The sequence below is a fragment of the Lepidochelys kempii genome, chromosome 2, assembly GCF_965140265.1.
Source record: "Lepidochelys kempii isolate rLepKem1 chromosome 2, rLepKem1.hap2, whole genome shotgun sequence".
Lineage (NCBI taxonomy): Eukaryota > Metazoa > Chordata > Testudines > Cheloniidae > Lepidochelys > Lepidochelys kempii.
The window spans coordinates 83,422,251-83,441,566 of NC_133257.1; the positions used below are offsets into that span (position 1 = coordinate 83,422,251).

General features: G+C 40.6%; 1 protein-coding gene across 4 annotated transcripts in view; it reads left to right on the plus strand.

The window, feature by feature from the left end:
• Positions 1 to 19,316, plus strand: part of ROCK1 (Rho associated coiled-coil containing protein kinase 1) — a 182,150-nt gene that overhangs the window by 133,191 nt on the left and 29,643 nt on the right. For all 4 annotated transcript variants that reach the window (XM_073331427.1, XM_073331428.1, XM_073331429.1 and 1 more), the window contains exons 21-25: positions 367 to 436; positions 8,145 to 8,239; positions 13,209 to 13,374; positions 15,094 to 15,187; positions 19,011 to 19,099. In XM_073331427.1, coding sequence (XP_073187528.1) covers positions 367 to 436; positions 8,145 to 8,239; positions 13,209 to 13,374; positions 15,094 to 15,187; positions 19,011 to 19,099 — 514 coding nt within the window. The remainder of the gene's footprint in view (positions 1 to 366; positions 437 to 8,144; positions 8,240 to 13,208; positions 13,375 to 15,093; positions 15,188 to 19,010; positions 19,100 to 19,316) is intronic.

Genomic DNA, 19,316 nt, shown 5'->3' on the forward strand with positions numbered 1-19,316 from the left:
TTTTTCTCCTTAAAACACTCCTCCTCTCACTTATGATTTTTTTAGCTTGACAGGAGCCCGCATTACTTTTCCAACAAGAATATCCTTCCCTCACTGGACCTGTGCCACAATAGTCTGCAGGTCGAAGACCGAAACCAAGCATTTTCGGAGCACTGCTTCCCATCCAAATTATCTGTGGCGGCTACCATTATGGTACCATAAATTATATTGTTACACTGGAATCTTAGAATGTGGTGTTTATGAATTACCATGTTTACAGGTGGTGTGTGAAGGAGGAGGTGGGTGCATATGAAAGAAAAATGTTGAGTTTAAAGGTGCAAGTGTAATGGGTGGCTTTTATATGAGGTTTTGTTTTCTCTCTTTAAGGCAATACAGAGGAAATGAAGGTCAGATGCGGGAACTTCAGGATCAGCTTGAAGCTGAACAGTATTTTTCAGTAGGTTTAATTTTACAAAAATAAATGATTGTTTTGTTCAATAACTTCATGACTAAATACCCCAATGCTCTGACATAAATGAGTGACACACAAAATACTACTAAAATATACAAATAATACACAAAAATCAAGCTAACAACATGAAAAGATAGTGATATGTATATAGTAACAATCATAAATACTGTACTTGGTCTATTACCCTTCTTTTATATGATTTTGTGGGCAGCAAAGGTACTGTGTTCCATTTATGTTGCATAAGTAATAACACTTCATATGCATATAGTAGTGAACTCCCTCCAAAAACTTCCTAAAAGTGCCTCAGGTATAAACTAGTTCCAAATTAGTTTGCTCATAATCTAGCAGACTTGATTAGAGAGCCAGGTGTCACTTTCCCATTGGGTAGATTTATTCTATTTATTTAATCTACCTCCTAAATTGGGTAGATTTATACAAGATTCAGCCAATGCATTTGGCATTGAACTTTAGGATGAATTGAAAGAAAGAAGATTCATATAGTTTAAGGCCAGAAGGGCCCATTAGATCTTCTAGCCTCACTCTTCTTGTATATCACAGGCTATTAAATTTTACCCAGTTATCCCTGTGACGGTGCGCAATAACTTGTGTTTGGCTAAAAGAGATCTTCCAGAAAGGCATCTTATCTTGATTTTAAGACATCGAGAGATGGAGAATCCACCCCTTCCATTACTAGTTTGTTCAGTGGTTAGTCACCCTCACTTTTCAAAGTTTATGCCTTATTTCTAATCTGAATTTGTCTGGCTTCTGCTTCTACAAATCGGTTTTTGTTATGCTGTTCTCCTCAAGGTTAAAGAGCCCTGTAGTGCCCAGTATTTTCTCCTCATGAAGGTACTTATACACTGTATTCAAGTCACCTTTTAGTCTTCTTTTTTAGTCAGGTAAACATACTGAACTTTTTAAGGCTCTCAGTGTAAGGTATTTTATCTGGCCTCAAATCATTTGTGGGTTTTTTCTGCAACCTCCAATTTTTCAACATTCTTTTTATAATGTGGACAACAGAGAGAGATACAGTAGTCCAATATCAGCCTCACCATATACTAAGGCCATGCTAAGAGATACTTAATATCCAATTTATCCAAGTCAGTAAGGTTTATTAACTTTTCTGTTTGCAAAGCCTTAGCATTTGAGGAAATTTGGCTTAGTCTAGGCGTCTGAAGACTCAGTCCAGGCTCTAACCTTGTAGGATATTACAGATGGGACAGATAGTGATCCCTATATTTTGGTTGTCTAACACTTTTTTTGATAAAAATAACTGAGCTTTTTAAGCTGTAACACTTCCATTCTTTGCCATAGGCCCTTTACATTTGTCAAGGAGCAAGCCCGTGGGCTAAAGGAATGTCTTCCCTTTGTTCCATGAGATTCCATTGAGGTTTGGCTGAGAGATAAACTGTTAAAAATCACAGTTTCATATGTCTCACTTGCATTTCTCACAAAAATTTTGGCATCACGCTAAAATAATAACTGAACAGGAACATTTAAAAAAAACTCAGCAGTGTGGGTAGAGAGCCAGGCAGGGCTTCTTCATCACCTCCAAAACCCACTGTATGGCCCCAGCGTCCTATACATTCCTCTGAGATAATAGCTTTCTGCTGCTGCCAGCAATAATGTAGTTAGTTCTATAGCTCATGTGGTAGAAATCTGTGCTACATTGCAGAAGGTAAAGGTTCAGATGCTGCTGCTGCTGCATAATTGGGCAGTTGTTCCAGTTGTACATAATAGAATTTGTTTTTACTTTAAAAAAAAAAGGAAATATAGGAAATTGCATGAAAAACTACATTAAAATGTTGTTTAGGTTGCAAAATCAATTACTCGAAAATCAGGAAGATGCCAGATCTATGGTTATTCTCTGCAACCTTATTTCTGCCTATTTGTGTGTGTGAATGATAACAGTCTTTAATTATATGATCACCTACAATGTTTTTTTTCCTGCAGGACACCTGCTTCTTTCACCGCACAAGTTGGATGCATAGGGGGTTGAATTAAGGTTGCATAGACAACTGTAAATGTGGCATTTCTTAACTACTGAGTACTTGACTTTGCAACTTAAATAATTTTTAATATATCTTTAGTATGTAATACTATACCCAGTTTGCACACACGACTCTTCATGCCCACAAAACCTCATTCTTTAATATGTGGGATGCTTGAGTCACAATTGGGCCAATCTAACCAAACCATCTTTAAGTTAAACGCTCTTTATCCGAAGATTTTCAGAGTGTTGCACTCTGTGGTGTAGGTTAATACCCGTCTATCCATGCATCACAGAAAGTGAATAGCCAAACAGTAAAGAACTGCACTGGAGCCCCAGATTCCACCTTCCCTGTCTTTCTTTTTACTATTAATCAGTAACTTTTCTTTCATTGAGTGTATTTATTGCACTTGATTTACAATCCTAGGATTTTGGCTGGAGAGAAAATAACCTTTTAACATATAATTATATTATTCACTGGATGTGTTTTTACACTGTCCTAATATAGCTTTACATTGCTGCAGCCCAAGTCTAACCTAAGTAGAGACAGCTTTTCAAAACTATGAATTCTTTGAGTGTCTGTCAGCATGGATCCCACTCTAGGTGCTTATGTCTCTTAAGCATGCAAGAATGGATTTTTTTGACTAGTCATGTTTGTTGGGGCTCTGCATGTGTCCTGTGCTGCCTCCATGCTCCTACATGAGGTAAGGAGTGGGGTGGATGGGGCAGCCTCAGTCTTCCCTCATGTCCTTCTCGCTGCTCATGCTAGTGGGACAGAACCTAGCTGATGTTTGATCCACTAGACCAGTGGTGGGCAAACTACGGCCTAAGGGCTGGATCCGGCCCCTCAGGGCTTTGGATCCGGCCCGCGGGATTGCCTCCCGTGGTGCTGCAGGCCCCGCTCCGCTCTCAGAAGCCGCCAGCACCACATCCCTGGGGCCCTGAGGGGGCAGAGGGCTCTGTGCGTTGCCCTTGCCTCCAGGCACTCCTCCCACAGCTCTCATTGGCCAGGAACAGGGAACTGTGGCTCATAGGAGCTTCGGGGGAGGTAACTGGAGGCGTTGCAAGGGCAGTGCGCGGAGCCCTGTGCGCTGCCACACACATCCTTCTTCCCCCTACCCCCCACCACAGTGGCCACGCAGGGACGTGGTGCCGGCTGCTTCCCGGAGTGGCACAGCATGGGGCCAGGGCAAGCATACAGGGAGACTGCCCTGGCTCCGGTGAGCGCAGCTGCTGCCCCAGAGCCACTTTAGGTAAGTGATGCCAGGCTGGAGCCCAAACCCCTCCTGCACCCTGCCCCCCGCCCCCAACTTTCTGTCCTCTGCACCCTGCACCCTGTCCACCCCAACCCCCTGCCACATCCCGCACCATTCCTGCACCCCACCCCCTGCCCTGAGCCCCCTGCTTCACCCCACATTGTCTTGTACCTCAACTCCTTCCCTGACTCCCCTCATACACCTGCACCCCTTCTCTGCCCCAATCCCTTGCCCTGAGCCTGTTCCTGCACACCGTACTCTCTCCCGCACCCCAACCCCCTGCCCTGGCTCTGCATACAATTTCCCCACCCAGATGTGGCCCTCAGCCCAAAAGGTTTGCCCATCCCTGCTCTAGACCTTAACTTGAACTAAATTTCTGTTATTCTGAGACTCTTCTGAACAATCTCTGTTCTTTTCATTTAGTTCTTTCCATTTCATTCATTTTCATTTAGTCGCCTTAGTCTGCTCTAGTACATGACTTTAGAAATGCCAGACTCTCAGTCCATAGGCTTCAAAGTCTGTCCATCCTGCAGTGGACTAATTCTGCTGAAAGACTGGCTTGACAGATACCTATTCCACTTTGGAGAGTCCTGTAACTGAAGTAGATTCTTGGTCTCAGTCTCCTTCTTTGTGAGGACTGGGAAGTCGTGAGAAGCAAGAGTAATGCTCCACCTTCTGGAGCAATCCACGGAAGTGGCATTGGATCCAGATGTATTGCGTTAGAAGACCCTTCTAGTAGTCTGTAGATTGCATAAGGTGGACTGATGACTTCAAAGACCTCCTCAGAGAAAACAGCAGTGAAGCCAGATCCAATGTCAGCACCGGTATCACTTTTGGTGCTGAAGACACCGACAGCCCCAACATTTAATCAGCATTTCAGAGGTTGAAGCAAAGTGCTGAAAGGGGTCACTCTCAGCATTGGGGTAGGAGCTCAAGAAGGATCTCTGTCTCCTTGTAAAGAAAGGGACAGGACATCGGAAGATAGTTCGGTCAAGTCCAGTGTGGCCTTGAGGATCAGTGGAAAGGAGCAGACTGCAATGTAGCAGACTCTACCTGTGTGGAAGTGTCCCCATCGATGTTGACTCCAGCACCAGCAGGGCAGACTTGGAGTGCACTGGAGTCATGGTCGGCACCAAGATATGTATTGGCACTGGTACAGACCTTGACACCAACAATACCTTACCAGTCAGCACCACCTGTGGAAGAGGTGTACCCCTTCTCCACCGTTTCCCCCAGGCACATCTTTTTGCTGGCAGCCTGCAGAGATCCGTCTCCACTAAAGTCCACAAATTGTACCACTAGGAGATCCAAGGACCTGTACAGACCTCAGCTACTAGCCCACCAGGATTGTCACTGGACCAGCCAGGAATCCGAGAGCCACCTGTATGTGTATGGGATGCCACTGTGGCTATTGCAGCTTACTTTTCCCAGCCTTTAGGAGCTTGTCCCTACAGTGGTAGAAGACCAGGAAGTCTCCCTCTCTAGCAGCTTTTCTAATAAGACCTCAGTCACGGGCATACACAGAGGAGCGAGATCCAGAGGTCCAGCAGCCCCCCTCACCTCTTAAGAAATTCTCCTCACTGTCTCTGGTGGTAGATAGTTTCAAGGCAATTCAGGAGCTCCTAGTGCAGACTGCAGACATCTTGAAGATGAGACTTCAATCATCCCTGAAAAATTCCACAAGTTATTTGACATTTAGTCAGCCACTAGCCCTCCCAGGATTGTTCTCCCCATAAACAAGGCCCTGTTCCAAAGATTCTGGTCTACAAGCATGATTAGCCTTTAACTCTTTTAAAGTCCACCTGGCGGTGATATCAGGGTGCCATGCACCAATTCAGTCACCTTCGGTCTTTTTACACCCTGTGGTGTTCAGATTTCTCAAAGCTTTTTTCATATCTGCCATCACTCCCACCATCCAGAAAGGATGCTGCTTTTCAGTGACCTCCAGTGGGATCTCCAGATACACAGTATCAAAGCAGAAAGAATGGTTGCTTGCAATATAGTAACTATGGTTCTTCAAGATGATGTCAGTGTGATCCCACCACTTGCTTTCCATCCCTGATTTCTGGAGCTCTTAGCTACACAGGCTTCGAATTGCAAAGGAGCTGAGGGAGGGTCGCAGCCACCTTGCCCTTTGTGCCCTCATGTGGAAGCATAAGGAGGCAGAGTGCATTCTCACCTGCAGTGGGACTGTACTGCTAGTCAAAAAAAAAAAAAAAGAAAAGAAAAAAGAAAAATTCACACGGCTAGTCAAACAAAATCTAGTCTCCCTCACATGAGGCACATGCTCACTTATAGTGGGATGCCCACTGAGTACAATATCTTGAAGAACCACAGTTACTGTAGAGTAAGTAACCATTCTTTTTCATTTGGGTAGCTATATATAGACATATACAAATCTAAGAAAAACAAACTAAAGTGTGTATATGTAGACAACATATAAGGGCTCTATATAAAATTGTTATATTTTAGGTCCTAATTTTGACACCCATTACCTATAGTCCCCAGTGGGATTACTCAGGGGGTAAGGTACTATTCAATATGAGTAGGCATGGCAAAATCAGACACTTAGTTTAGTCAAGCCAAATTCATTGTAATATAGTCTATTAATCCAAATAGTTGACTTTTTTTATTATATTCAACCAAATGACTATCATCTTGATCTTGGGAATAGGAAAGTATTTGAGTCAGTGTAAATGGGTTTGCACAAGGGAATCTTAGGAAGGAGGGATGAAATCTACTTTTGTGCTATGGTAGGCTCCACAATGTTGTTCCTCAGTGTGTTTGTTCAAATTACAGAGAAAATAGCACCCCATGCATTCTGTACATGTTCCTCAGAATGCTAGGAAAACATCTTTGTTATCATCCTATGGGCATCTCTGCTGATTCAGCCCCAACAGAGCAATGGTTCATAGCACTCAGAAACCATTCTCTGCACTTTCATGCACTGGGATTGTATCAATATTGTACTCAGGGCCTTCCATGTCTCTCATTTGGCTGGAGGATTTGTTTCATTTGTGTGAGTACAGACAGCGGCGTAAGATGCTCTCTAATGCATGAACTTGAAATATCCTTGTGAATTTATATAGTCAGTTGAGATTTCAGCTTGAGAAATATTTTTATACCTGTCACAGTTTCAGGGTTAACTTCACCTTTGACCACTCCCTTCCTTGCCTTCTTTGAAGGCACCTACTTAAGCTGTCAGGCTTCCAGCTGTCACCTCTCTCTCAGAAAAAGACCCGTTTCTCTCTCTCCAGACCTGGGGTTTAGGCTTGCATTCCTTCTGCACCTCACTGTCATTTCCCCAGCAGGTCTGACCATGGTCCAACACTGTGGTTAACTTAGGGTCATTGCTACAGCAGTGTATACTTGTTACCATTTAGCCTTCATAAAGCATAATACATTTATTCTTGTGGTAAATGCATTACAGAGACAACAAATAAAAACCATAAAAGTTCCTATAAACATGCTAAAAGCTTACCAGAGATCACCCATCAGTCTTTTGGGTCCTAGTAGATCAACGTCTTTCAACCTTTCCACAAGGATTGGGGTCCACCCCATCCCTTGGACACAGGGTCCTATCTGTTTACTGGATCTGAAAAAAGGCACTGTGTTTAAACTCTGCCTTTTTATGCCAAAAGCGCTTTGTTTGTCTGATGGTCTCTGGACCAGTATATGCAAGCCTCCACAGGGTGTGGTACCTCCCTGGAGGTGTTTACAACCTGAGTAGTTCACTGAGTAATCACTGTTTTTGATTTCAGAAGTTGTGGTAACTCTCCCCCTGGAGTTACATGTAAAACAATATGTAAACCATTCATACAATACAGTTAATACAGTGTGGTCCCCAAAGATAATGCAGTATCTATCATAATACCCACTACAAAGAAGTTTATTTTGTAATCATTTGTTTAACTAAACTTCACTGTAATTTTATCATACATATCATGATTTGTGTAACATTTTACTAATTGGAAGACCAGGAGTACAGTGTTTTTACCCTGATCCTTTCGTCAGTTTTATGAACTCATGTAATTAAAGAAGTATTAATCAGTATGATCTGAATTCTTAGCCATAGTTCTTCAGAGTAAAATGTTAATTTTAAGCTTAGAGGATGATTATTACTGTTTTTAATATTTGTATTATCCTGGAACCTAGGAATCCCAGTCATGGACCAGGACTTCATTGTGTTATGCCGTGTACAAACAGAACAAAACTATAGTCTCTGCTCTCAAGAGCTTGCCATCTAAGTATGAAACAACAGATGGATACAGACAGACGGGGGAGTACAAGGAAACAATGAGACAATATTATCAGTTAGCATAATCAGAAGTGATATCAGTGTACCAGCTGTCTAACCGTTGTGAAAATGTTTTTATAGGTATCACAGCAAAGGAGAGTTTTAAGGAAGGATTTGAATTATGATTTCTTTCCAATACTTCCCTTACAGACACTTTACAAAACTCAGGTAAAGGAGCTTAAAGAAGAAATTGAGGAGAAGAATAAAGAAACTCAAAGAAAAATACAGGAATTGCAAAATGAAAAGTATGTCCATTTTATATTTTCTAGCAGAAAAATCCTTACCTTATACAGTAGTGTGGTATCAATCTTGAAGCCCTGAATCCAGGATAAAAAAATTTTTTTTTCCCCTGCAATAATGCTGAGAAATGACTACTTACAAAAAGTATAACAGGTCTTGTAATATGGTGAATATATAGGATGTTACTTATATTGATGGATGATTAAGAATGGAGTCAGGGTTTATGTTTATTTTCTTGGACTAGGTTTGGAGTTTTTGGAGAGAAATGTTATTAGTCCTGAGAGTTTAGAAATGTCTGACATTTTGAAAAATAGTTTTGTTGGATTCATAATTTTGTCAGACTCACTTCCCTCCTCCAAAAATGTTGTTAGCCTGGTAATTGCATTTAGTTTTTGAGCCAATAAATGGTTTTCAGACAAAGAATTTTAATGAAGATAATACTTCATTTGAAAGCTCATTTTAAATGTGTCGTACGAACTACAACCAAACCAATTAAGTTTATCCAATTTTGTGAATCTTTTCAAATAATTGAAGAATATACAGTTTACAGTATTTCAAAACTTACGAAAGACTATTACTTAAAACTGTTTCCAATTCACTAATTTGTTCTTCTATCTATGCAGAATTAGGCCTGTCCATTTCATAAACTTTACACAGGCGCAAAACCATCACTTTTTGAATATAGTACAGAACTTGTGGTACTTGACAAGCATGGTCATTGGTCTGCATAAGTATTGCAGACAAGTCTTTAAGAGTAAATTAGGGCATGTTAAGAACAATGTTCACTGTGGATTTGGGAAGAAGGAAAGGAAGGAGAGAGAAGACACCATGTTGTTAAATATGATATAAGGAGAGATTATCAGCCAATCACAGCCCTGAGCAAGAAAATGTAGGAGAATCTCAATTCCCCAAGGTGGGGACAAGGGAAGAGACACTCCCTTTAGCCCTTTCGGTGTCTCTTCTCTTTTTTTTTTTTCTTTTTTTTTCTTTTTTTTTCTCTCCATTCCCATTTATTTTTTTGTCGTCTTATGGAGGCTTTTTATTCCCTTACCCCTTCAGCATAAGATATGTTGTATACATTTTTAATTAGATCTATACATGAGCTATTCCAAACTAATTGTCTGATTGTTGCCTGTCTACGCTAGGGGCCCTCTTACAAATACACGAAATCAGGGACTCAGCTGCAGCACAGTTGTCGTTGAACTATGAAAGCATATTTTCATATTGCAATATGGATAGGCCTTTAATATAACCTCATACTCCAGTAAAAACTTAACCTGGCTTTAGTATGGTTTGGGGAACCTGTGAATATCCCCTCTATATTGTAACATACCACCATGTTTTTTACCATATTGGGGGCTGTGATGCTTCCCTGGATTGTGGGGCAACTCGCTACAACCTTCCCTTAACATGAAAAATCCTTGAACTGTGCCAGTTGTGGGTCAGCTGCCTAACTCCACTGGCCATAGGCAACACAAACACTGCTCTCTAGGCCCTGCAGGCCACACTGTCACTCTATAGGTTACCGATTGGCACACCCCCCAGCCCTTGAACCTTCCAAATGTCTCCCTGGAGTACTGGCCCTTGTCTGCTGGACACTCTCACAGTTTCCACAGATTCACTTCTTCCAAATGCAGCTTACAAGTACACCCCAGTTTACAAGTTCCATCTTGGATCACTGCTTAGCACTTAGATGTATTTATAGTGAAATCAAGAATAAGTTTATTTAACAAAGCCTAGAGATTCAAGTAGTAGCAATTAGAAGTATTGGAAACAAATAGTTACATATAAAATAACACACATTCAAGATCCCAACCTTAAGACATTCGAGTATCTCCTTAATTTTAGAGTATTGCTCACCCAAAATCCTTGCAGTGCTTTACAGCCAGGCTGGCTGTGATGCACCTTTCATGAGACAAGCATGCTGTCAATTTGCCTTCTAGGTGAAGGATTCAATGTATTCATTTGCACTCCAAGGTATACTAGACCAATCTTTTGTCGATCTTCATAAAGAGGACACCCCTTCTCCTGTATGTTGCTTCCTGTAGATTTCCTCACTTGCAGATTTTGCAATCACTCCATTCACACTTGGTCCAGTATGCATATAGTAGGTATATAATAAACAAATGGCCAGACATGGAGATTGGTGTCAGTTACCTCCTGCCTGAAAGGAACATCTTCACGGTGTGTCATCTCCTGGTGACCTGCCATAACTCCAAAACCTTAACAACATAATTTTTAGTATACCATGTGCACATACATTTTGCAGTGATTATGACAACCAGTGGGCTTCTAGCTCTTGGGAGAGATTTTGCACGCCACTCTTTGGTGAACTATTATGCATATATCTGACCCAAGGGATCCCTGTAAAATCATATGCACCCACTTTGCCCTCTACCAGTTGGCACCAAAGGGAACCTAGCTTACAGGGGCCAACTGTGTTTTAACCTCCCAGTATGGCTGCATTTGTAGGGCAAGTGGACCCTTAGACACAACACTGTTGCAAAAAACTGTGCTTCTGCAGAAACTACCCAAACAGTATAGAGCATGATATCTGAGCAGTCTTTAGAATCATAGAATCATAGAATATCAGGGTTGGAAGGGACCCCAGAAGGTCATCTAGTCCAACCCCCTGCTCAAAGCAGGACCAATTCCCAGTTAAATCATCCCAGCCAGGGCTTTGTCAAGCCTGACCTTAAAAACCTCTAAGGAAGGAGATTCTACCACCTCCCTAGGTAACGCATTCCAGTGTTTCACCACCCTCTTAGTGAAAAAGTTTTTCCTAATATCCAATCTAAACCTCCCCCACTGCAACTTGAGACCATTACTCCTCGTTCTGTCATCTGCTACCATTGAGAACAGTCTAGAGCCATCCTCTTTGGAACCCCCTTTCAGGTAGTTGAAAGCAGCTATCAAATCCCCCCTCATTCTTCTCTTCTGCAGGCTAAACAATCCCAGCTCCCTCAGCCTCTCCTCATAACTCATGTGTTCCAGTCCCCTAATCATTTTTGTTGCCCTTCGCTGGACTCTCTCCAATTTATCCACATCCTTCTTGAAGTGTGGGGCCCAAAACTGGACACAGTACTCCAGATGAGGCCTCACCAATGTCGAATAGAGGGGAACGATCACGTCCCTCGATCTGCTCGCTATGCCCCTACTTATACATCCCAAAATGCCATTGGCCTTCTTGGCAACAAGGGCACACTGCTGACTCATATCCAGCTTCTCGTCCACTGTCACCCCTAGGTCCTTTTCTGCAGAACTGCTGCCTAGCCATTCGGTCCCTAGTCTGTAGCTGTGCATTGGGTTCTTCCGTCCTAAGTGCAGGACCCTGCACTTATCCTTATTGAACCTCATCAGATTCCTTTTGGCCCAATCTTCCAATTGGTCTAGGTCCTTCTGTATCCTATCCCTCCCCTCCAGCGTATCTACCACTCCTCCCAGTTTAGTATCATCCGCAAATTTGCTGAGAGTGCAATCCACACCATCCTCCAGATCATTTATGAAGATATTGAATAAAACCGGCCCCAGGACCGACCCTTGGGGCACTCCACTTGATACCGGCTGCCAACTAGACATGGAGCCATTGATCACTACCCGTTGAGCCCGACAATCTAGCCAGCTTTCTACCCACCTTATAGTGCATTCATCCAGCCCATACTTCCTTAACTTGCTGACAAGAATACTATGGGAGACCGTGTCAAAAGCTTTGCTAAAGTCAAGAAACAATACATCCACTGCTTTCCCTTCATCCACAGAACCAGTAATCTCATCATAAAAGGCGATTAGATTAGTCAGGCATGACCTTCCCTTGGTGAATCCATGCTGGCTGTTCCTGATCACTTTCCTCTCATGCAAGTGCTTCAGGATTGATTCTTTGAGGACCTGCTCCATGATTTTTCCAGGGACTGAGGTGAGGCTGACTGGCCTGTAGTTCCCAGGATCTTCCTTCTTCCCTTTTTTAAAGATTGGCACTACATTAGCCTTTTTCCAGTCATCCGGGACTTCCCCGGTTCGCCACGAGTTTTCAAAGATAATGGCCAGTGGCTCTGCAATCACAGCCGCCAATTCCTTCAGCACTCTCGGATGCAACTCGTCCGGCCCCATGGACTTGTGCACGTCCAGCTTTTCTAAATAGTCCCTAACCGCCTCTATCTCCACAGAGGGCTGGCCATCTCTTCCGCATTTTGTGATGCCCAGCGCAGCAGTCTGGGAGCTGACCTTGTTAGTGAAAACAGAGGCAAAAAAAGCATTGAGTACATTAGCTTTTTCCACATCCTCTGTCACTAGGTTGCCTCCCTCATTCAGTAAGGGGCCCACACATTCCTTGGCTTTCTTCTTGTTGCCAACATACCTGAAGAAACCCTTCTTGTTACTCTTGACATCTCTGGCTAGCTGCAGCTCCAGGTGCGATTTGGCCCTCCTGATAACATTCCTACATGCCCGAGCAATATTTTTATACTCTTCCCTGGTCATATGTCCAACCTTCCACTTCTTGTAAGCTTCTTTTTTATGTTTAAGATCCGCTAGGATTTCACCATTAAGCCAAGTTGGTCGCCTGCCATATTTACTATTCTTTCGACTCATCGGGATGGTTTGTCCCTGTAACCTCAACAGGGATTCCTTGAAATACAGCCAGCTCTCCTGGACTCCTTTCCCCTTCAAGTTAGTCCCTTTAACTTCATTAACTGTGGATGCTAGAAATGTAACAACTCTTATGCAGTAACCGTGGTTGAAAAAGGTTTCAAACATGGTATCAAGTGCTGATATGGACAGGACCTATGTCTTTTTGTAGTGCATTACATAGGTGTCATATCCCTTTTTAATGTAGACCTATTTGCTTCCCTCAATCCTTTAAAGGCAATGTTTTTTAAAAAACGATGCACTGAAAAGTACAGTGTGGGCTTGTTTGTTCTCCCTGCAAATATTAAGTATTTTCCACAGGAAACATAAGATCTTAACATTCTGTTATAGAGAAACTCTTGCTGCACAATTGGATCTGGCTGAAACCAAAGCTGAGTCAGAACAGTTGGCCCGAGGTCTCCTGGAAGAACAGTATTTTGAATTGACTCAGGAGAGCAAGAAAGCAGCGTCAAGAAATAGACAAGAAATTACTGACAAGGACAACATTGTAAGCCGGGTAAGTTGTTGTTGTTTAAATGTATAAAAAGTGGCTTTATTGTCAAAAAAAAATATCAAACATTACAACTATAACTAAAAATGTGTGTGTGTGTGTGCATAAAAATTTAGAGACAGGTTTTTAAAGTCCAGCATCTTTGTGCGTGCAAATTGAGGCAGTTTTGCATCTGCTGTTATTTGTGCACATAATTGCTGCCACTTAGATATCTGAGGGCACGTTCAGGTACTTAGACATTTAAATTACATTATTTGAGCTCCCAAATAAATGTGGACACAAAAAGAGGGTCTGGGTTGAGGCCAAGTTGAAAATCAAGCACAGTATCTTTCAGTCAGTCCACCATTCATCACTATATATTTTTTAAATCATCAGTTTCTTTAATAGTGTACTCAGGGATCTGACTACATAATCACTTTCCTCATTCAGAAAGGATTTGAAAGATACTGGGTTTTCTCCAGGCAAATATTTTTAAATCAAAATATACAAGCTAGGAAGTCTCAACTTAAAAGAGCAACCATTTAATTTTTGCATTACATTTACAGTAATGTGTTAACTAAGAGTACAAGCCCTATTAATTTGCAGTGTAATATTTCTATTTTATAATACCTTTAAACTGTGTTCTTCCACTTTGGCCTTCTGCATGCAGAGGCATGCATGCACTCAGATACTGCCTAACATAACCCAGCAGTAAAATTTTGCGCATGATGACCAAAATGCATTGTTTTTCTGCATGCTATTATGTACTTTACACCCCCACATTAAATTATTTGAAGTAACATTTGTTGCAGTAATGTTACACGTGCAATAGCCCCAAGAAATAACCTTTCACTTTCCAGAATGCCCCATTTTCATTTGAGACTATTTTAAATAACTGCATCAATATGGAATCTAAGTAGGAACTTCCTACCCATAAATTGTCAACTTCAAATATTATTGATAACATAACTCAACACACAATCATTCAATGTATTTCTGTAGGTTTCAAACAAAACTTTCTTACTGAACATAACTGCAGTCTTTTTGTCTTTTAATATGTTTGTATAGCATCCAGCACAATGATCCTGATTCGGAGCTAATATCGGCAAATAATATTAATTTCCCCCTACAGTTCATTTCACAAATCCTGTGTGCCCCATTTGACAAAAAACAAATATTTTCTTTTTACCCATATGTGCCTGTCTGTTTTCCATGATATATAACACTACTCAAATGTAAATTCCATGGACTGAGAGTGATATTAAATAATTATGGAAAGCCTGAAATCTTGGAATTTCATAACAAGCACCTGATTCTCTGGGTTCAGTTGTAGGTAGCTACGTGTTATCGTTTACATAGACGTTCCTTAAAATTTACTGAAAGCTGTTGAACAAAGTAACACTGAAGTTCTGCTTAATTCCTTAAGTTCTGTTGGGTATTATTTATTGGACACTGAAAATGTGCTCAACGCTGCATGGATCATAAAAGTAGACCTAGTCCTTTTCTTAGAGAGAGTTGTATACCCAGTGTCTATGTGAAAGAAAGAGGGATCAGAAGTAAAATATCTAGAATTTTATGTACAGTTTTGAAGTATGAACAGATTAGTGAGTATGCAATCTAAGAATGGTAATTCTGTGTAAAATACTATTATTGATTTAAGATTATTTTAAAGAAAAAATACAGTTTTGAATATGGGTAGGATGTATAGCAAATGCTTTGTTTTAAAATCTGTTTGTTTTCGTTTAGCTGGAAGAAACAAATAATACATTAACCAATGATGTTAAGTTTCTAACAAAAGAAAATGCAGAGCTCTTTGAAAAAAATAAGAAACAGGAGGAAGGTATGGCATGTTTTAAGTTTTAAATTATATTAGGATGATGCAGAATTGATTACAGAGAAATATAGGTTTGCTGTTACAGACTTGAAAACCAGTTTTGGCCATTTTTTCCTTCAGTATTAAGGACCTTATCTTTTCCATGCTGTCAGCATGAAATTAATTACTTCCTCCCCCCATGTGATGGGGGACATGTGGTTCCTTTTCTGCTCCTAGGGATTTCTGGTGGACGTAGCTGTTGAGGGAGCCTGTACTGCCATGAGGATGAGAAAAGACTGAGGAGCCAGGAGCTAGTGAAAAGTTTTATAAGACTTGCCTGAATCTGCTGGTTTTGTGGGCCAAATTCCCAGCCCATTTAGTTTGTATAGAGAGATTGCAAATCCCATCCTTTCATGATTTATGATGGAAAAGAATACATAATAATAATAATAATAATAATAATAATAAGCTTAGTGTATTTAGCTTAACATTGTATCAGAATATGTTGTTAAACATGATATAAGGAAAGAATTTCCCAGACCAGAAGTAAACAAACGTTCTTCTTCATATTCCATGTCTACTAATCTTCATGATGGCGCATAAATTTCCATGGAGCTTTGAAAATTATAGTACGAATTTTTTTTGTTTTGTCAGATCTGGTCATGACACCATAGTTAAGGCTGCATTTGAGTTTTTGTTTTGACAAGACTTTTAAACCTTTGTTTTGTAAAAATATCATAAAAACGGCAAAAATCAAAACATAAAATTTAATCTCTTTTGAGTGCTATTTGAGTTTTTCATGGTGGTTGGATGAAAAATAGATTTATTACAGAGAGAATAATAAGCATTCCAAAATCATTTACTTTTGGCAGGTTTACAAATCCTCTGAGCTGGAAGTATACCTTGACTTCAAATCACACCTCTAGTATGGTGTTTATATTCCCATGCTCTTCGTTACCCTTATTGTTGGTTAAGGTTCTAAACCTAGAACACAATCAAGTATGAGTTGCTGCACACACATCTTTCCCTCTCATTTTTAAAATACATTAGCAGAGAGGTATGCAGGGTCACTGCAGACAGAGTCAAGAGTGGAGTCCAGATCTCTTACATGGCAGACCCACATCTTGCCACTCTGCTGCTGATCTATGGGTTATGGTTGTATGTGGTTAAACATTGTGAGAAGACACCTTACAGGTTTTGTACTTTAAAACCACAATAATCTGTACCTTATACTTTGAATCACCAAAATAATGTTTCGTATTTCAGTCATTTGTCCCACATTTTGTTTGCTGGTGTCACATACTAGCAGATTTGAAGGTTGAGAGGTGAGCTTTACACTGGCAGGGAGACACATCAGAGCCTCTTGTGTCCTTCGGGTGGTTTGACAGCTAACAGCAGCCTCAGCAGTGCATTTTCTGCATCTGATCAAAGGTCAGGTGTATTTCCATTTCAGAGCAACCCTCAGGTCATTGAGGGTATGCATGCCAGCTCCCAAACATAAGCATTTCAGACCTCAAGCTTACCACAGGTAGCCTGCTTACTATCGGTACTGACAAATGGATGCTCAAAGGAAACAACAGAAGTTTGTGGGAGAAATTCGTATAAACAGTTGGGACTTCATCTCACCTGTCTTCATTATTGAGGCTGTAAATTTGATTGCTCACCCAGGAATATCTTACAAGTTATTATAGATCTAGCTATCCCATCTCCTCCCTTTTGGGGACCGCCTGTCTCATTTCCACTGTTTCTGGACTGATATAACAAGAAATGGATGAGTACTGGAAATCATTGGAGTGGGATCTGAGATTTAATTTAGTCCATACTCAACACTTGCCCACCTTCCCTGTTCCTGTTCAGGGACCCCTCTCACAAGAGCTTGTTAGACCAAGATGTCCAGTCACTTCTGGCTCTTGGCACAATACCCCTGCTTTGCTTCAGAGGGAGGGCTTTTTAATTGAGGTACTTCCTCATCTCCAAGAATAAGTGGGGGGACTTTGGCCTGCCCTAGAACTCAGAAGAGTGAACACTTACCTCAGGAAGATAAAGTTCAGAATGGTGTCCCTAGCCACCATCATCGCATCCGTAGACTGACTGGTACAGTGCCCAAATGACTGATTGGTACACTGCTCTCGACCTTCAGGACACATTCCCCTATCACAATCCACCCATTCCACAGATGATATTTGATGTTTGTGGTTGGGAATTACCATTCAGCCTATCAGCCACTGCCAGAGTATTTGCAAAGTGTCTAGTTGTAGCAGCTTACTTCAGAAAAACGGGGATCCAAGTATGCCCATATTTGGACTATTGATTAGTTTGTGGGAGATTATGGCAGAGGTAGAGGAACAATATTCATCACATCCTTTGATTGTTCTCTTTTCTGGGACTGTTAGGAAAGAAATACCAGTATTGATCCCTATGCAGAAGATAAAATTAATTGGAGCCATATTGGATTTTACCAAAGGTGTTAAAGGAGCACTCGACGAAGACAAAGCCATTGTAGAAAAGCTTAATGAATTATTTGCAATGGTCTTCACTGAAGAGCATGTGGGGGAAATATCCACATCAGAGCTATTCTTTTTGGGTGACAGATCTGAAACAGTGTCCCTAATTGAGGTGTTAATAGAAGAGGTTTTAGACCAAACTGAAAAACTAAACAGTAATAAGTCACCAGGACTAGATGGTATTCATCTAAGAGTTCTGAAGGAACTCAGATATGAAATTGCAGAACTACTAATTGTAGTATGTAACCTATCACTGAAATCAGCCTTTGAATCGGATGACTGGAAGGTAGCTAATGTAATACCGATTTTTAAAGGGCTCCAGAGGAGATCCTGGCATTTAATGGACAGTGAGCATAACTTCAGTACCAGGCACATTCATACAATATATAGTAAAGAACAGAATTATCAGACGTGTAAATAAACATAATTTGCTGGGGAGGAGTTGATGCAGCTTTTGTAAAGGGAAGTCATGCCTTACCAATCGATTAGAATTCTTTGAGGGAATCAACAAGCATGTGGAGAATTGTGATCCAGTTGATATAATATATTTGCATTTTCAGAAAGCCTTTAAGATTGCTCACCAAAGGCTCTTAAGGAAACTAAGTAGTCATGGTATTAGATGGAAGATCCTTTCATGGATCAGTAACTGGTTGAAAGATAGGAAACAAAGGGTATGACCAAATGGTCAGTTTTCACAGTGGAGAGAGGTGAACAGCAGTGTCCCACCAAGTATCTGTACTGGGATCTGTGCTGTTCAGCATATTCATAAATGATTTGGAAAAGGGGATGAACAGTGAAGTGGCAATGTTTGCAAATTATAGTTATTCAAGAGAGTTAAGTCCAAAGCAGACTGCAAGGAATTAGAAGGATATATCAAAATGGTGTCACTAGGCAACAAAAATAGCAGATGAAATTCAACACTGATAAATGAAAAGTAATGCATGTTGGAAAAAATAATTCCAACTATACATATACACTGATAGGTTCTAAATTAACTGTTACCATCCAAGAAAGAGATTTTGGCGTCACTGTGGACAGTTCTCTGAAAACTTCTGCTCAGTGTTGCCAGTGGTCAAAAATGTTATAACAGTAGGTTAGGAGCTACATATATATGCATTTTAGCTTTGCCCTATCTATCTGAAGTATTCTCTTGTGAGATATTTGTGATATTCCAGTATCATTAAATAAATGGTCTTTATGGTTACAAAATGTCTGTGTTTGTATGCAAAGTCAAAGAACAGAAAGATGGAAAAAACCCACATACTATGGAGAAATGAATGACCTTTAAAAATTGTTTTCTTGCCATAAAATGTATATCTTAGAAAGTTTAATGGTATTTTTAACAGAATTTAAATTGAAGAAAGAAGAGGAAATCAACAATATTAGAATGCATTATGAGAAGAATCTTCACACTGAAAGAACTCTTAAAACACAGGTATTAATTTTTAGACATTTTAATATGAGCATGTTGACTTCATGGTGGCATACCAGATAAATAGCTTTCAAATTTTAATGAATTACTCTGTGTGATTACTTCTCAGCACTATAGCTAGATGAAATTTGTATTCGTGATGATCTATAAATCTGAAATTTGCATTAGTGTAATTTATAGCTAAAAGCATAGGTTCTGATCCTGTAAACTTTTCACTTGA